Source organism: Indicator indicator, chromosome 16 (genome assembly GCF_027791375.1).
Source record: "Indicator indicator isolate 239-I01 chromosome 16, UM_Iind_1.1, whole genome shotgun sequence".
NCBI classification, from domain to species: domain Eukaryota; kingdom Metazoa; phylum Chordata; class Aves; order Piciformes; family Indicatoridae; genus Indicator; species Indicator indicator.
The window spans coordinates 8,605,889-8,623,912 of record NC_072025.1 but is presented as its reverse complement, the minus strand read 5'-3'; the positions used below and the strand labels follow the sequence as shown (position 1 = coordinate 8,623,912).

Here is an 18,024-nt window from a genome sequence, read left to right as displayed (position 1 = left end):
CTTGGGCTTGTTTTCATTACTTTGGCATTACATTTGTAATTATTATTTATTATTGGGGAATGTTCACTTACTAATTAATGAAACGTTTTACAGAGAAAAAACACATGTGAACTAATCTCTACATCATTGTAAATTTTCTTATTTTGAAGATTCATCAGAGCATTTAAGTTACTGACTTCTTAAATTTCTGATGCAGCATCAGGAAAGAAAGGGGACAATTCTGAATGAAGGTTTTGGTTACCAGTTAATATTTCTAGTTTCCACGGATGTAATTTCTTTTTCTCTGTCTAACAAGAATAAATTTAAGCTAAACCGGTTTTCTTTTCTTCAGTATTTTTGCAATTAAATGTAATCGATGTGAATATCTTAAAGTCCTAACATAACTGCAGTGTTAAATATTAGCCTTTTCTTACCTTGATATAATCAAATCTCTGTTGCATTAACTTGACTAACAATTTATTGCTGACATGCACATCAGCTGTTTCCTCACCTCTTTTTTGAATTAATCTTAACCTGTGCTTTGCTTCCTGTTCTGTCTTGACTTTGCCAGAAAAATCGAGTTGAACAGCAACTTCACGAGCATTTGCAAGATGCAATGTCCTTCTTAAAGGATGTCTGTGAGGTACTATTTCACTTTAGATGGTGCCTTTCGTGTTTCAATTAATGCTTCCTTTGGATTCTCCATTAAAAAATTAGTGTAGCTATGAATAGTCTTTTGACACCAAAATTCTGCTATTTCATTTTCTAGAGAGCTGCAACGTCAGAACTGGTTCTGCTTTGGGCTTTTTTGTTTGTTTTGGTTCTTTTTGTCTTTTTTTAAAGGAAAATTATTTTAAGACAGACTTTTGTGCAGTAACATACTGAATTTGCTTTTATTTCTGAAATATGTAATCTGCTTAAAGATCCATTTTAGAAAATTCTAACTTAAAGTTTTGTCCTTTATTTTTAATTTGGGTTCTCAAAAAGCCTCTGCCTCTCTTTAATTGTTACTAATGTGGTGGGGCTGATTTTATGACCCTCCCATCCTGTATTAGTTTATTTTGTAGCAATTCCGTTTTTTCTCGTTCATGCCATGAAATAGAAGATGAGTAACATTAACCTTGTAATAAGCTTCACTTTAAAAGCTGTCACCTATTTGTGGAATGAATGCTATCTCAAGCAAAATCTGTAGATATCTGTTCTTTTTCCTGTTTGTTTCTAGTGCTGGTAGGTGCTTTCAAAGTCTTTTGATACTGCATTCCATCTTCAACCTTTAGTATCTTTGAGGTAGGGACTGTTAAGGTTTGGGTCTGCAGATTTACTCAGTAATGGCTGCTAATGGCCCTCTTACATCCCAACAGCAGTCTCGAATGGAGGATCGCTTGGACAGACTTGACGATGCCATTCATGTACTACGGAATCATGCTGTGGGGCCTTCGACAAGCCTATCAGGTGGCCATGGAGATATACACAGTTTATTGGGACCATCCCACAATGGGCCAATTGGAAGCCTGAACTCGACTTACGGAGCATCTAGCCTTGTAACAACCAGCAGACAAGCGTCAATGGTAACGCTGTTTTTAAATGTGTATCTCTTTATGCAAAGCAATTACAGCTGATGCGTTGAAATGATCATAGAGTCTAGTGAGTTAAAAATGCACTGTAAGGCTAGTGTTTATCAGGAAGAAACTACTGGAGATTCCTGTGGGGGAAAATATGGCAGACAACTTGCACCTGTTATGGGTTTCCAATTAGAGGGCTGGGGCAGGGGTGGGCAGAAATGAGGGGGAGGAGAAAGATGGGAAAATTTAGACTTTGGCCTGGTCAGTGGCCCATAAAATCCTGCTGTGACCATATGCAGAAAGCTGAAACTTTCTGCTGAGAGCATTTCAGCTTATACATGCATTTTTTCCAGATGTGTAATAATTGGCAGAACAGTTTTCTCCTTGAAACGGTGAATAGAGAGATTGAATGGGAAAAGCAGTCAAGAAGGACTGAATTTCAAGTGTTCTGGTCTGGAAAAGCTGTTTATTGTAAATTGGAACTAGTCTTCAATAGCAGATGCTGGCAGAGGACTGGGAGGAAGCTGTTGGAATGTGGAACCATAGTGTGTGCAGGCTCAAAATTTAAACTGTTTTTTTCTAAATTAAAGGGAGTTTGAGCACAGCTGTAGAATAACTAACAGTGAAGAGGAAAATACTTTTAGATTAATCCCTAAGAAGAGTAAAATAATTAAATCCATCTCTTCTAGTTTCTTTAAAAATCTGAACTGTTCTGAAAAAAATGGGGTCAGACTTTTCATAGGTCAAAAATATGTTAAAAGCATTACACAGTAAACAAAATCAATTTGTGGCATTGCTCACTTACCTTTTTCTTCCTTTTCATTCCTCCCTTCTCAGAAATGCTTAAAGGAAAAAGAGCTTTTTAAAACATGCTTAGTTTAGTGGTGCCATGTGTTTGCATGTTTACAGCATAATTTTAGAGACCAGTTACATGCTGTGAATTTCTCTGTTATAAAACAGATTCACAGCTGGATACTGTGTGATCAAGGCAGAATTTCACCTATCATCAAAATAATTAGGTACCCCAATTGCTGAAGGGTTTGTATTCTATAAAACAGAATTAGTTCCAGGCTCTCCTGCTTGCACGTCACACATCCATTTATATTAATTTCAGAACCACTGCAGTAAACATCAAAAAGAATGGTAACTTGCTATAAGATGTCTGTGTTGGAGGCTTTTGGGGAGGGGTACTTTCCAAACACACATCCAACTTCAGGTTTCTGTACACGTTCACAGTTACTTCTAGTAATGAAGTGGAGCATAAGTACCTTTTTTTTTTCTTAATACTGCCTCGTGTTCAGTATTTCAAAGAATGCTATTACAGGGAAAATTGTACAGTTTTCTGGGTTAGACTGAAATTGAGTCATGCAAAAGAAAACATTTTTTCCCCTGGTCTAAATATATGAGCTTAAGTGAGTGACTGAAATGATGGAACCTTCTGATACTGCTAAGATACAGTCAAGTGCAGTTAGTGTCAAAGTGTATATAAAAATCTCTCCTTCTCCTTCAACCTAAGTTATGATAAGTATATTTTATCAACTTGGTTTTGATTAATACAGGTGATAGTGGAAAATTACTCCCCAAAATAAATAAAGATTCCTTGCTCTACTGTAGTTTAATGTAGTTGTGCAACTTATGTAGTACAGATTTATCATCTAATGATTGATCTGCAGTTTTGATTGAAGGATGCCTGCTGCTCATTAGAAGTCAACATTGATTAGGAAAATTAAGAAAACACTTTCTTTTATATTTAATCCTCACTGGGTGAAACAAGCTTGTAGTAGGTCAGTTTTGGCTTGAAGAGTCAGCTGAAGAATTTCTTGGATTAACCTTACTTTTTATACATCAGAGTAGCTGGCTCCAACAGAAGGCATCCTTCTATTCAAACATGTGTGTAAATCAGTGGCCTTGCCCAGTCCCCAAGGAGTGCCCTTGACATCATTTGCAGTTACTCAGCATGATATAGGATGGAGTCTTGAAATAGGTACAGGGCAGCACTTGGCAAGTCAAAACTGAAGGGTTTATTAGTGATGACGCCCATTTTGGTAGTGCCCCTATGTGTGAGGTAGCGTTATTATGGTATTCAATAACCAATTAATTTCAAACTAGACTTCCTTACTATTTTTTTTCTTGAAATAGTAAATGTTGGAGAGTGAAGAATTTGACAGACAACCCAAACTATAAGGTCTAGACTTTGTTCAGAAATTGCATACTGCTTTAGTGGACTTCAAAAAAGTCGTGTGTATTGGCTGAGATAGTGAGAAGTGTCAGCATTGATAAAGGTGTTTACTTATTTTTGTTTCATGTGCTTATAGAGTTATTTGGTTAAGTTTCTCCATGGGGATTCAGCACTAAATGAAACTTCCTTGTCAAGGGAGGGGGATGTAGATCTTTATAGAAAACTTTTTTATTTCTTTAGGAAAAAAAATGTAATTTCCCTTGAAGATGATGATCTTGGCAGAAGGAGCTAGGAAATGAGTAATTTAACTCCTTGTTATGTAATTAGTGTAACCAGACATGGTTTTATTTTAACATTTGCTTAATTTTTGAGCCAGATTTATTTTAAAACTCTAGTTGACTTCATTTCCTGCTTGCTCTGAATGGTTTTGTTTTTCTTTTTAGCTGGGCTGACCATTAGACTTACTCAAATAGATTTTTAATATCTCAAACTCATCAAATATTTGCTAAGCACCCTTTGAAGTTGATTTGTACTTTATTTCATGTATTATTGAAAAGTGAAGAAGTAATACTCTTTTTGTTCTTATTCAAGCTGCTTTTTATTTGTCGTTGTAATATGATGGAGAAAGAACAGCCGGAACTGATTAAAAATAAATAAATAAAAGGCCTGGAAGCTCATTTGAGGATGAAACTGAATCTTTAAGTCACAGAGCTTTTTTTTTTTCCAGGTACAACAGGAATTTAAGAAAATGAGTGATCTTGTTCTTTCTACCCTGTGTCTGCTTTAGTTACAAAAGCACAAAAGGGCAGTTTAAGCTGCTTTGCCAACACCAACCTCTGCCCTTGCTCAAAGCACTTTGTCAGAATTTCTACACTGAGATTATGCTCCCAAAGTACAGTTTTGAGCTGTCTGAAGTGTAAAAAACTTGGTTTCAAAGCCCTTTTCTGTGTCTTAATTATGCTCATCTTAGTTAAAATTATATTAATGACCATAGCCAAACTGACCAGCTGGTATACTTGAAAATTGCATATATTTTAAAATATGCTTAGGTAAGTCCTGTAGCAAATACAAGAAAAGACAGACTTTTTTTTCCCCCAGTTCTCACAAGCTTTTATAGCTGAGTTCAGAATCAATAATCAAAGTGAATCATGAGATGCAGAACCAAGCTAACAAGACAAAGGTTGTCCTTCCCCCACGTTCACTGTTCCCCCTACATGCAGCCATGTGTCATTAGTTGCCATGATCTTTCTATTTTTTACTCAGTTGGAAAAAACCTCTAGTCTTCTGATTTCAGATCCCAAACGTTATCAGCTGCAATTAAGTATGTTCTGCACCTACTTTTTCCTTCAAAACTTAGGGTGTCTGCAGGCAGTTGTCCCTATGTGCAAGTCGTTCTTTAAATGAGTAAAAATAAATACAGTTCACCTGGGAAATGACAGCAACTTTGCCTTATATACCATACTACTGTTTTTCTCAAGTTGTGACTTGACTGAGCTGTAAGGTATTTCATTTGCTGAGAATCCTGAATCTGGATTAGATTGTTATTGTATAAAGAAAATACACAAAGGTGAGCAATTTAAATGTTTTAATTTAACAGATAGAGTGTCGGTGCTGATTTGCTTCTCAGACTTCTCTAAAATACTTGGCCTGTGCAACTGAGAAGCTGGGGGTTTTGCTGTGTGATGTGCATCCAGCCTTTCCATTTGTCTTCCATTTCGTGTGCCCGAGGAGTGGTTAGGGTTTACTTGAGAGGGATGATGAAAATAAGGCGAAATTAGCTCATGAAAGAATGAATTAACCGCACGTTTGTTTGCTTACAAAATGAAATGCTGCCAGTCAGTCGGAGCGGGCCCGGTTGTTAGAGGCGCTGCGGGGCCGCCCGAGGGATGCGGCGGGGCGGGCCCAGCTGTATGCTAATATCCGGGCCCGGCTCGCCGGCAGCGCCCGAGGAGCGTTTGCCTGGGGGAGGAACCGAATTACAAAGGAACTTGTGCGAACGTAGTTACGCTGAAACAGGCCAGGCCGCGGCTGCCAGCCCCTGGCTCTTGCCGTATTGCATCTACCAGCTTGCTGTGGCCCAGGCCCCGTTGCTTGGAGGTGGCCTGGAGCCTTAAGAGAGCTCCAGGAGCTGTGGAGACACAGGCAGGTCCCAGGCCCTGGAGCTAAACACGCACCCCCCCAGCCACCCTTCGTTCTAGGAAGTGATTTGACTGAGAATCGCTTACGAATGACAGTAACAAAACATGTCGCAGGCTTGTTTGCTCCGGAGGCACTGGAGCTGGGGTACAAAAGTGCCTTTCAGAAGCCTTAAAGGAAGCACAAGGTTGTGCCCCACTGAGATGCAGCTGGTGAGAGCCTCCTTTTCAGAAAAGTGGGAGTCGAGGGAAAGAAAAGCAAACGTTTTTTAACTTGGTGTTTAAGGTACTAAAGGTCCAATTTGGTACCTTGAAGTAGTCACTGATAAGTTGTGCTTATAGGAAATGAAGCTCTTGGCCTTAATATAGGATACAGTAATCTTTTGGTTTGGGCATTTGCCTGCTTGGATTGTCAAGTATATGAGAGATCTTGCAGTCAGTTTTGTAACACTTCTGTTGTTAAGATTTCAGTATAAATCCTGTTAATCTAAATTGTAGGCTTTGGATATGTAAGCCTATTTCAAAGGACTAGAACATGGACTTGAATTCAGTTTTTATTTCTAATCTATTTTCTGCCTTTCTCAGAACTGAGTTTCTAATCTATCGAGTTAAGATTAGCTCTAGATTTGAAAGTTGCCAGGGTTCTGGCAGCTGCTATGTTTGTACACAGCTTTAAGAAATTTTTGCCCTTTTGAAGTAGATTTTGGAACAAACCTGGCCCTGATGTGATTAATAGTCTGTAGCCTGAATAAAAGCACCCTCCTGCGTTCAGACTAAGCATGACCAGAAGAATAAAACAAAACACACAACCTGCAGGGCAGAATTAGATAAAGACTCATTTTTGGAAGTTCAGTTTCATGTCACTGTTGTAGAGAGTTTTTTGTCTTGTGGGCTTTTAAAAAACTCAGGCTCTGCTCCTTAACTTACAGTGAATTCACAAGCCGTTTCAAAAGCCAAGGCAACTGTATCCATAGCAGGACTTCTCACAAAGTCAATGGTACACAAAGGAAATAAAAATATACTTTAAATAGCAACAGATAGTCCACAGTATCCCCTCTTCTCAAAACATATCCTTCCCACATCGCACTCCGGCCCCCATCCCATCATAAACGAATATTTAAATACCGTTCTGTAAGCCCCCCAAACCCAATCCATGAGCAAGCTTACCTGAAATCGTGAAAAATAACCCCACGGAAACAACAAGCAACAGTGGAACAAATCACTCACACATGGAACAACCCCCACGCTCCGCCCAGCAAGACGCAAGTGCAGCATAAGGCAACCACACGCGGAAACCACGCACATCCGTTAAACACGTCAAAGAATGAATATAAAGGAACACACAGAGGTACTCCGATGTGTCCCACAATGCACTAACCCCTCTAACCCAATACACGGCCATAACAACACTAGAAGAACAAGATTGCTACTTGAATCCAAAAAGAAACATATCAACTGGTAGCCAAAATTAGATAACCAAACAAAAGATAGTAGAATCCCACGATACTATTTAATACCGAAAAATACCCAGAAACAGGAAGATCAAAAGAAGGTAATACAACACCCACTAACCATTGCCAAATTAGTACCCAAACTGCCTCCCAACCAAACCAATGAGAGCCAATGTGGCAATATACCAACGCACGCCCAGACTACCCCACAACCTCTAACCCACCAACGACCAAACTGACCAGAGGTATATGCCGAGCGCCCCAGATTGTACAGTACAGATCCGCCGCTAAATAACCAACTACTACAAGCACTGAAAGCCCACAAACCACAATCTAAACATAATACAACTACACCCTGATAATTGTCCCATAGGTATTATAATCACTTCACAACATCACCAAACTATGCTGTGCAAAAATCAAATCAAGAGAGTACAACCAACGGCTGCAGGATAGCCCCACTAGTCACGGGATTCCTCCACGAAAACCCATCAGCCTGTCAACATCAGAAAAAGTACTAGCCATCAACGGGACCATGGTCCACTCCATACACTCCAAGTCCCTTCTTGCCCGAGTCGCTCGCCAATAAAAACTCCCCCCCCCTCACAAAATCACCCCCCCACCCCTAACAACGACGACAAACCTCCCACGCCTATCTCACATCACACAAAACACACACGCGTTTGTGTAGAGTGGTGGATTTCTAGTACTTCCCCTATAGTCCAACCAAACTTATGAACGCATGCAAAAACCCAAAAACAGGATCGCCCCATAAGCACCACCACGCAAACTCGCAAGTCAAACCACGATACCATCATACACTGTAAACACCAATCAACTACCCCTCCTGACCACCACAAGCCGACACTCACGTATAACTGTGGACCCTACCGTCGAAAGACATTATCTAGTGGTTGCTGTGTTATTGCAAACAGGTGTTGGTCACTGTTTTATATAGTGTGTAACCAAGAGGTCAGTGTAACAGCATCTTTTAGCAAAATCTTTCCATTACTGAGCCAGAACTTGTAACTCATGTCTCTAATCCAGCAAATACTTTGTCTTTTAAATTTCTACTTTGGGACTATTTCTTTGAATAGCATCTTTAATGGAAGTCTTTGCTTTGCTTTAGGTTGGGACTCACCGGGAAGAAAGTGTCAGCCTCAACAACAACCATTCAGTTCTTCCCAGTACAGTTTCTGCTCAGACCACAGACTTAAACCACAAAACACAAGAAAGCTACCGAGGTAATACTGCAATGCTAAATACTGAACAGGGTCTACAATAATCTGAAGTCAGTGAGGCTGTAGATCTTGGTAAACTCACATCAGCATGGGGCATAGAGACATAGATAATGCTGAGAAATAAAAATTAATTATAAATCCTATAAACCACCACTGTTGGGGATTCCTGCAACAGTTTTGAGGGCATCTCTGTGTCAGACTTGTTCCAGTCTATCTTCAGCAGCAGACTCTGCATTGCTGCCGCAGTCTTCTACTTTAAGGAGCCATAACACTGTTTGCAGTGCTGCAGCTGTTTCTGTATCAGCCAGGAGGGCTGAGGCCAGATTTCAATTTAGCTAATAAAGTCGTTCCACACAGGTGTTTGCAGTTCCCTCAGTATTTAGCCTAAAAGAGTAAGCTATAGAAAACAGAAGTTGGTTTATTCGTTAGCATACCTGCAGCATTTAGGGAGGCATACATTGCACATTTGGCCTAAACCCGAACCTTGATGTCAGTGCAGTTCTGCACTTAAAATTTGTAGCCCAGACATGAAGTGCAAATTTTCTTCCTTCACTAAATGTCCTTTTGTCTTGAACAGTGTTTTTCTTAGATTAAGCTGTTACTGATCAAGCTGCTCAATGAGTTACCATCCCTTTAAAACACATGACATGTGTCCAAGTAGAGCACAGTTACCAGGATTTCTCTTGTTTCTGTTGCCAGAGTGTAGTTCTTTATGTTGTGTTCCCAGGCTTCTGCGTGGCCCTGGCCTCCTATCAACAATATTCGCTTGAGATTCTCTTAAATGTTTTGCTCCTGTGATACTCATACTGATCTTTGGTTGCTTACAGCATTGTCAGGTGGCTTACAGGGCCAGTCTGTGGCTATAGGTCCAACAGAAATCAAGTCTGAACATAAGGAGAAGGATGAAAATATACATGAACCCCCCTCATCAGATGACATGAAATCAGATGATGAGTCCTCCCAGAAGGATATCAAGGTCTCATCTAGAGGTCGAACCAGGTGGGTTGCTGATGTGGCCTAGGGAATTTGTGCTTCATTCCTGCTCTGTAGCAGGTTGTCCTGAAGTTTGGTAACTTTATTTCTAGGCTTCTGCATTACCTCAGTGCCTATATTTGTAGGCAGCCAAGATAGATGAATAGTTTACATTTTTGTTTCATTTCAAATAGAAGATAAATTTTTATGGGAAAACCACCTGAAAAGTCTTCACTCCCTTAAGTCAGTTCTTTGCCTAGTGTCTGCTGGTACATATGAAGTACTGAAAGATGGAGAGGGCCTTGCCCCCCAGCATAGAGGATGGAACAATATTATAAATTTGCAGTGCTTTGTGCCTGAGCCGAGGTTGAGCTGCTCAGTGTGCGCCAGTAGTGATACAGAGCAGCAGCCTGGTAACTCACAGGCTGGGGTGAATACGGCAGAAAAACATTCTTTTTAAACATGCCCTCCCCTCTCAATCCACAGACAGAAAAACTGGAGGCAGCACTGGATATAATGCTTCTGGAGCTGCATGACAGGCATGACCCAAGTGCTGAAATCTGAGATAACAGAAAACAGCTAGAACTTTGCAAGCACAGGCAGGGGAGGCAATACCTTCACAGGTGTCTAGGAGCATTTTAGTGTGTGCAATAAAGCAGAGGGCTCACACAGATTTAGACTGAATTGGACAGTCCCATATTGAACAAAAGGCTGTGCAATTTAATGTCATAATTAGAAGTGATACAAGAATTCTAAATGGAACTGTTTAGCTCTACCCTGGGTATTAGAGAAAAATAGTTCTAAAATTGTGCAGCAAGGTTTTTAACAAAAACAAAACTTTTTTAATAAGCACATTAAATTGGAAATTTATTGAACACTTTTTATATAAGGTGATACATTGAAAAATATATAAAGTTACTTTTGCAAATTATTTGCTGTTCACCTAACAAGATGGCAGAATTATCTGTTGGCTATTTGAACAGCTGTCAGTACTTGACTGAGGTGGTGGTTTGGGTACATCTTCTACTTTAAGGAGCTGCAAGATACCATCCTTTTACCTAGAGGAAATTATCTATACCTTTACCTGTAGATATCTGCAAATAAAATTCTGTGAATATTCTTCAGGCAGAAACAATTTAAGATTTATTTTTAGAAAAGGCAAAAATAGCAAGAATTACCTTGAATAAGTAAGCAATGGTATTAACACTTTCTTATTTAACTAATTGTACTTGAATATGAAGTAGATGAAGTGGGAAGTTTTAATTTCATCAGCTCAGTTTTCAACCAGCAGCAGGATCACTTGTTTGAAACACCAGTGATATTTCAGTACACTATTTTTTTTTTATATACTTTCTTGCAGCAGTACTAATGAAGATGAGGATTTAAACCCAGAGCAGAAAATAGAAAGAGAAAAGGAGAGGAGAATGGCAAATAATGCTAGAGAACGTTTGCGTGTACGAGATATTAATGAGGCATTTAAAGAACTTGGCCGTATGTGTCAGCTTCATCTGAAGAGCGAAAAACCACAGACGAAACTGCTTATTCTTCACCAGGCTGTAGCCGTCATCCTCAGTCTAGAGCAGCAAGTGAGAGGTCAGTAGCTCATCGCCGTGCTGTGGCAGTCTGCATGGTAGCTTTGTTCAGAGAGTCGTGTCAGGCTCCTCTTGACATCTGCACAACTAGAAACACAAGTTACTAGAATAATGTTTGCTGTTCTGTAATCATGTCGAAGTTCTTAGGAAAAGCAAAGAAATAACTTTTCTTAAACAAGGGGGTGGGAGTAGGTGCCTTTGATCTGCCTTTATTTCTTTTTTCTTTTTCCCTTATGTTAATTAGTCATCTCTTCTCTTGTATTTTCAAGATAAATTTGTAGTCCAAATATTGATACATCTTGATTACATTTGTAAAAAGCACTTATTTAGTAGTACAGAAGCTTTAGCAAAAAGAGGATAATTCTATGAAGGTGAACCCCACAGTGAATTTAACTGGATTTACTTTTGTTTGTGCTGAGGTGAAGAGAGAAGCCATACTTCTGCTTCAACTGAATCAGGACTAGGTTTGAATATGTTTGTGACATTGAAAGTGGCAAAGTGGATAACTTAACACAAGCTCACGTACTCTGTAGTAAGGATGAGGTGCTGGGTTCTCAGGCAGAGTTTTCCTGACCCAGTTCTTAACAAAAACCACGCTGTCCTAGTCAGAAGTCTTCCAAGGCGTATAGAGCAACTAGCTCCTCTGCAAATCAGGCACCAGCCGCTGCCATGGTAAATCTTACTTTACCATGTCTGAGACTTGGATCTTGAAAGTTGGTTTGGTCTGAAAATGTTTGCCATAGTGTGGAGGAGTGAATACTATGAAGAAGTGAGAACAACATTAATCAAACTTTTTTTTTTTTAAGTTTAAAAGCTGTTAAATCCACCTACTTGCTCTCACAGGTTCTGTGTAATCCACTGAAATCAGTTTGTGAAAATTAATAAAATGACTTTTTTTTTGTTGCTTCCAGACCTTATATCTCAGGTAGAAATCTGTACTTAAACTGGACCTATTCTATGGGCAGTGTAAATTGAGAGCTTTTTATTCCTCACATTTACATCTCACCTTTATGCTCTGTGCAGTTGAGGAAGCCTATCACAAGGACACCACTGCCTCCTGTGAGAGGCTGTGTTCCCCTTTTTCTCTCACCTGCCTTTCTTTGCACCTGTTCCTGAAAGTGACTGACTGGAGCCTTGTGTGGCACCCGCTGCATTATATAATTGCATAAACAATTTCCTCTTTGCTGGTAATGAAGCTTCTAATTTTGTGATTGGTGCTATTCAAAAGGGAACATTTCAGATTTTAAGCTCTAACTGTAGGCTAGCATTTTTATCTCCGTTTCCTAAATCACTGTAAATTAACTTCCTTTCAAAGTTTCCACATAATTAAATCTTCTTTAAAACTTCAAGGCAAGCCACATTTAAACAAAGAAAACTGTGATTAAGAAAAGTTAGCAGTTTTTTTTCCCCAGTAGTCTCTCTGGGAGTGCTTATCCTTAGGAAATGGAGTAGGAGGCTGTTGATAATGACTTGAGAGAAAGCAGAATTAGTAAGTCTGTCCAAAATTGCCTATCAGATGAGCTTGATTCTACTTCTTGTAAAATGCACAGGGGTCAGCAAACTGGAATTTCTACAGGGGTGCCTGTGCAGTCCAAGAGAAGGGCTTGTGCTGTCTGTTCAGTTTTGGCAGTCTCTAACAACAGCTAAAGTTGTATTTCTGATCTCAAACTGCAAAGCAGAATTCTCTGACAGTTAGGAAAGTATCTTGAAATGTTGATTAAGTTCAACGTGCTGGTACAATATATTACACGCTTTTCGTGTGTCTTTTTGGCTGTTGCAATTTACATCTTTTATATCTTGATTCATGAAAAGCCATTTTGAAGATCAGAAAAGCTGACTTTAAAAGCTGTTGTCATTTGAAAACTCGATCAGAATCTACATCTATTGAAGCTAACTGGGGAAATGGAAAAATACTGATGGAAATACCGTGATAGCTAGTCCACAACTGCCTGTTATGAAGTACTGACTTCAGTGTGAGAGGAAATATGTTTTGAAAAATCCTTCTGCTCTGTGTGGCTTCCTTCAATTTAAGTGTGGTGGGCACAAGATGATTTCACAGACTTGGGGGTATGAAGAGACATAGAACATTCCACCTCCTCTGTTCTAATAGCAGGCTAATAACTTCAGAAGAAGAAAGCAGCAGTAATGTTACTGATAATAGTGTGATGTCTGTAAGGCTGATATGACTTCAAGATGCCAACACACCAAAGAAATCTCTCCTATTACATTGTAAACTACAGGCAGTTCTCATTTCACACTTTAGCAACTTCTGCTGACAAGGAAGGCACTTTCTAGAAGTTTTTTTGAAGGTGTATGTAGGCAGTTAGTAATGTTTCTGGGCATTGTTTAAAATGACCAGGAGATGCTTGGCAGGATTTACAGTAGTGCTTCTCTGCAGATGTAGGCACCTGCATTTTAACACAGGAACAGAAGCAGCTAGAAGAGGAAGGCTGCCTAGCTGGTTTTTACTATGATGCTTTATATATCAATATCAGCTTTATATATCAGTATCAGCATATGGGGTCTAAAGAAACATTTTTCTCTTACAGAACGAAACCTAAACCCTAAAGCAGCCTGCCTTAAGAGAAGGGAAGAAGAAAAAGTTTCTGCCGTATCGGCAGAGCCGCCAACACCACACCCAGGAAGCCACCCTGGCCTGAGTGAAACTACCAACCCTATGGGTCATATGTGAACACCAGCCAGGTATGTCTCTTGTTTCTTCTTACTGGCTCAAATTTGGGAGATCTAGATACATTTTTTCTTAGCTACTGAGCTGCCACGAGCACTATACTTCTTTCTGCTGCTAAGTACTTTCCTATCTTTGAGCATAAGCAGAAGCATGCAGAATTGTGTAGTTTGACAATTAAAAAAAATAAATTAAGAAATTGTCATTAAAGTCTCTTCATTTCTGTGTGTTGTTGCCTGTGGCTATATCTCTTGGCTCAGGTGGCCTTCTTGGCATGGCATCAGAGGAATAGACAGCAGCTTGCTAGATAAGCCAAGCATAATAGAGATTAATTATACCTCTTTAAATGATCTAAATATCACACTGGTTTGTTTGAAAATCCATGTATTGTTTCCCGATGCTGATACAAACACTTGAAGAGACTTCTTATCTCTTTGGAGTTTCGCTGTCTGGCTTAAGGCCAGGCATTCTAACTTGAGTCACTTGCCAACAAAGATTGCGAACTATCTTAAGTCACAATCTGTATTAGTGAAGATAGTTAAGATTTTAGAAATCATGTTTTCAGCTTTGCAAAATAAATCAGAATTTCCAAGAGCTCCATGCAGTCCAAAATACAGTATTTCATTTAGAACGTGCTGATGGTGAGGCCTTACAGAAGTATTGTTCTTTTGAGTTTATTGCATGGTTTTCGTTGGGTCGGGTTTTTTAAATAATTGGGGAAAACTTGATTTGGAGAAGAAAAAATTCTGAGTATTCTGTGTCTTTTAAAATGGTAGAACTATTACCACTTTCAGAAGACTTAAGGAATTAGGTTCAATGCCCTTATTTTATTATGTAGCTTTAGTAAATTTTCTGGTTTGAGAGGGTTTTAGTAGTTGTGCACCGAAACAGTTTTGCTTCTGTTTTAGCTTACAGTAAAGGCCTGTGGAAGTTTATTATTCTCTGGTGTTCCTTAGAAAGCAGCAAAACAGCACTTAAACCAAGTCTTACTTGAGTCAGTAATGTTCCTCATACCTTATAGGCACCTTCTGCCTCTGTTAATGAAATGCTGGGGGTTTTGTTTGTTTGCGTTTCTTTAGTTTGTTTCCTGTCAGAGCAGTAGGCTAATTCTGAACTGCCAGATCGTTTTTGATTTAGAGCAGACTTTGTAGGCTGTTCTTGTTCTATTAATACAATGCTTTCTGAAGCTTAGTATGCCTTTGCTTTTTTACTAGCAGCACCTTTGTAAGATGATCTGAAAAGGCAGTGCAGTTTCATGTGGTTTATGGCAATGTGTACCTGCAACAGTTGTGATTAAATTAGGGGCTGTCTCCTTCTTACTTCAGCAAACAAAGTCAAATTCTTTCTCCTATATCCAAAGAGTCCAAACAGAATGTTCCTGAGGGTAAACTGTTTCTCATGTATCATACTCAATATTTTTGGGAAGGAGTATTTCAAGGCCTCTCAATGTGATTTTCTTTTGCACTTAACTAATTTTGACTGAAAATACTGTTAGATACAGTTCAAAATAGTTCTCTAGTGTTGATATTATAGTACTTACTGATTCTTTTCCTAATACTACTTTCTTCTCCCAAATTTCTTTCTAGAATTCCAGAATTATTGGTAGGATACACAGAAGGTGACCTTTCTTCACAAGGACACAGACAACTAACATTATATGAAGACACAAACCTGACAGGAGAAAACACTTGAAGCAAGAAACCCAAATGCAATCTCATGATCAAAGCTACTGGTCAACACCTGCATCAGGAGTGAAAATACAAGATCTTCAGATAGAATTTCAGCCCTTGAAGTACTCTGAACATATCATTCTGTTGCAAGCAGTGTGTCGCTTCTGCACAATCAGAGACTGTTGTGATCTCTCCACTCGTTGTGGAAGTTGCCTTGTGCCTAAACTGAATTGACAAATGCATTGTAACTACAAATTTTATTTATTGTTATGGAACTGTAAAGGTCTGCATATAAAGGGAAAAGTTAACATGTTAAAAGCTGATAAAATTTCAGCTGAATGCCAGCATTTAGTAAAGCTGTTCACATTCAGAGAACAAAGCAGTGACAACCATAGACCCGTAGCATTCCCAGCATACCTATTAGTGTCTTAAAAAAGGAAGGGAAAAGTCTTTTGTTGTCCTTTCCTCTCCTTTTGCCATATGACTAGTGTTTTCCATGCAATAGGGAACTATTCCTTGGTATAGCTTTTTTATGTTATTTTTGGTCTCTGGTAATCTGTGGTTATGGTCATAGTTACCCTTCCATACTGAGCTCCATGCATCAAGCCAGTAAGAGGCCTCATGAAGGTCACAGGCAGGAGCAATACTGTGACCGTAACATTTCTTGGATTTAAAAAGTGATTTTTATTTTCCCTCAGACTTTCCTCTATTTTTTTTCTTCTTTTTTTTTTTTTCTAATTATAAACAAAACCTTTTTAGGCTTCTAGGCTTCATAGTAAAGCTTGTAACGTGAAGTGTAAATTGGGTGGGGAGAATCTACTTTGTTAGAGTTGCTTTGTTTTCCGAGCAGTAAGTACTACATATAGTACATGTAAAGTGTTAGCTGTACGTAAGCACAAAATGCATTATAATACAAAGGAGATTTTTTTTTTTTCCAGGCTGTAATTTTGGTGAATAGCAAAATCCCAAATTCACCATGGCAGGTAGTGTGGTGATAAAGCCACCAGGAAGGTGGGCTTACTTAATGGAATATAAGAGCAATGGTCGCCAATTTTTCCTTACTGTATACATTATCTATCTTGTCACTTTTGTGTGGCTTGTCAGTGGAGAAAATAAAATAGTGTGAATCAAATGGAAACAAATTACCCCATCCCAAGCCATATTAGCATTAAACCTTTAAATGTTTCTCCATCAGAACAGTGTCCATAAGTATTCCTTTTGTCACAGATGTGTTGAAATGGTTAAATCCCTTTGAACTTCCATGGAAACTGTCTTCCACTGCAATGACCATGGGAGAACATTTTCTAAGCCAAGGTTGTCTGAGCTATTGTTTATGTAGTGCATCTTTCATCACTGGCAATTGGTTCACACAGAAAACAGGACAAAACAATAGTTTCTATGAAGTCATTTGATTTGAAAGAACAAAGAATGGATTGTTAAAATAAACTAATGAATTTAAGCTGATGTTTTGGATGGTTCCTAACAAAACAGTTTGTGGAATTAGTGGACTCATTTCTATTACTTTAATTTGCATATATCATCAAATAACACCTGATTATATCTGTGGCCTTGTTCTTCATTTCAGTGTTTATCAGCTAAACGAATTTGTTGCTTATGACGTGTGAAAGTGATCACGTGCCACTGCCTGGCCTATTTCCTTCTAAGCTTGTTGTCTTTTTGGCTATATTAGACTTTGCAGTATGCCCAGAAGCTTTCCTTCATAAAATAGAAAGAAAAAAACATTTGGCTTATTTTTCACTGTAGCTAGTCTTTTATACAATAATCTTGTAAGAAAATTTCTTGAATTCTAAATATTACTCTTTCTAGATTTTTGAAATCGAAAAAGTTTTCAGTAAAAAGTTTCTTACTTTATTTTACTATATTAGGTAGTAAAAATGTAGGGTTATTTACCATAACCTGTTCATTAATATCAGAAATTTACAATAGCATTGTAAGACCATAGTAGGGTTCTAGCATACCGTGTAGTACCTATGGAGTATTGTAAGAGCTAATTGTCCGAGATGAATTGCTTCTCATCTTGTTCTCCAGTTTCCATTGTTGGTTTATTGCAGATTTGTACCCTGTGTCAAATTTCAAGGTATTGCTGATAAACCTTTCCAACCAGCAGCAAGAAGTTCAAAGAAATTTCTGTCAATGTAACAGAAAACACTATGTATATAACATTTATGTAGCAATAAATGTGCCATCTTTTTTTAACATGGTAAATTAGTGAGTTTTTAAAATTTCTCTCCCCATAGGTAACGTGTCCCTTGAATAACACCAGCAAAAACAGCTTTCACCTCTGTCTGAATAAAGCCTAAACTCCTTCTCAAGGTACACACCATAAGTCTCAGGCACAAGAAGTGTCCTTGCTACTCCCTGTGAAGCCAATACAGAAATTCCCAGCGAGCTGAGGTACCTAGCTTGCTGCTGCACAGGAAGGTGGATTGAACAGGCAAATGGCAAACCTTGAAGCAGAAGCTGATGCCATAGGCATAAGCCATCTGTTACATCTTTGTTCCCTTACTTTGTCCTTAAGATAGGTCCATTCTGTGCA

The 18,024-nt window shown here is 38.8% G+C and overlaps 1 protein-coding gene across 6 annotated transcripts in view; it reads left to right on the top strand.

Annotated features, from left to right (window-relative positions):
* TCF12 (transcription factor 12) overlaps positions 1–17,682 on the top strand; it is a 162,290-nt gene extending 144,608 nt beyond the window's left edge. For 2 of the 6 annotated variants that reach the window (XM_054387920.1, XM_054387922.1), the window contains 6 exons: positions 1,341–1,547; positions 8,436–8,550; positions 9,375–9,546; positions 10,883–11,112; positions 13,661–13,814; positions 15,384–17,682. In XM_054387920.1, the coding sequence (XP_054243895.1) occupies positions 1,341–1,547; positions 8,436–8,550; positions 9,375–9,546; positions 10,883–11,112; positions 13,661–13,803 (867 nt within the window). In that variant the 3' untranslated portion in view covers positions 13,804–13,814; positions 15,384–17,682. Of the gene's footprint in view, positions 1–550; positions 623–1,340; positions 1,548–8,435; positions 8,551–9,374; positions 9,547–10,879; positions 11,113–13,660; positions 13,815–15,383 lie in introns of all 6 variants that reach the window. The other 4 variants (XM_054387918.1, XM_054387917.1, XM_054387916.1 and 1 more) reach the window with 4 other exon arrangements.
* The last annotated feature ends 342 nt before the right edge of the window (positions 17,683–18,024 follow it).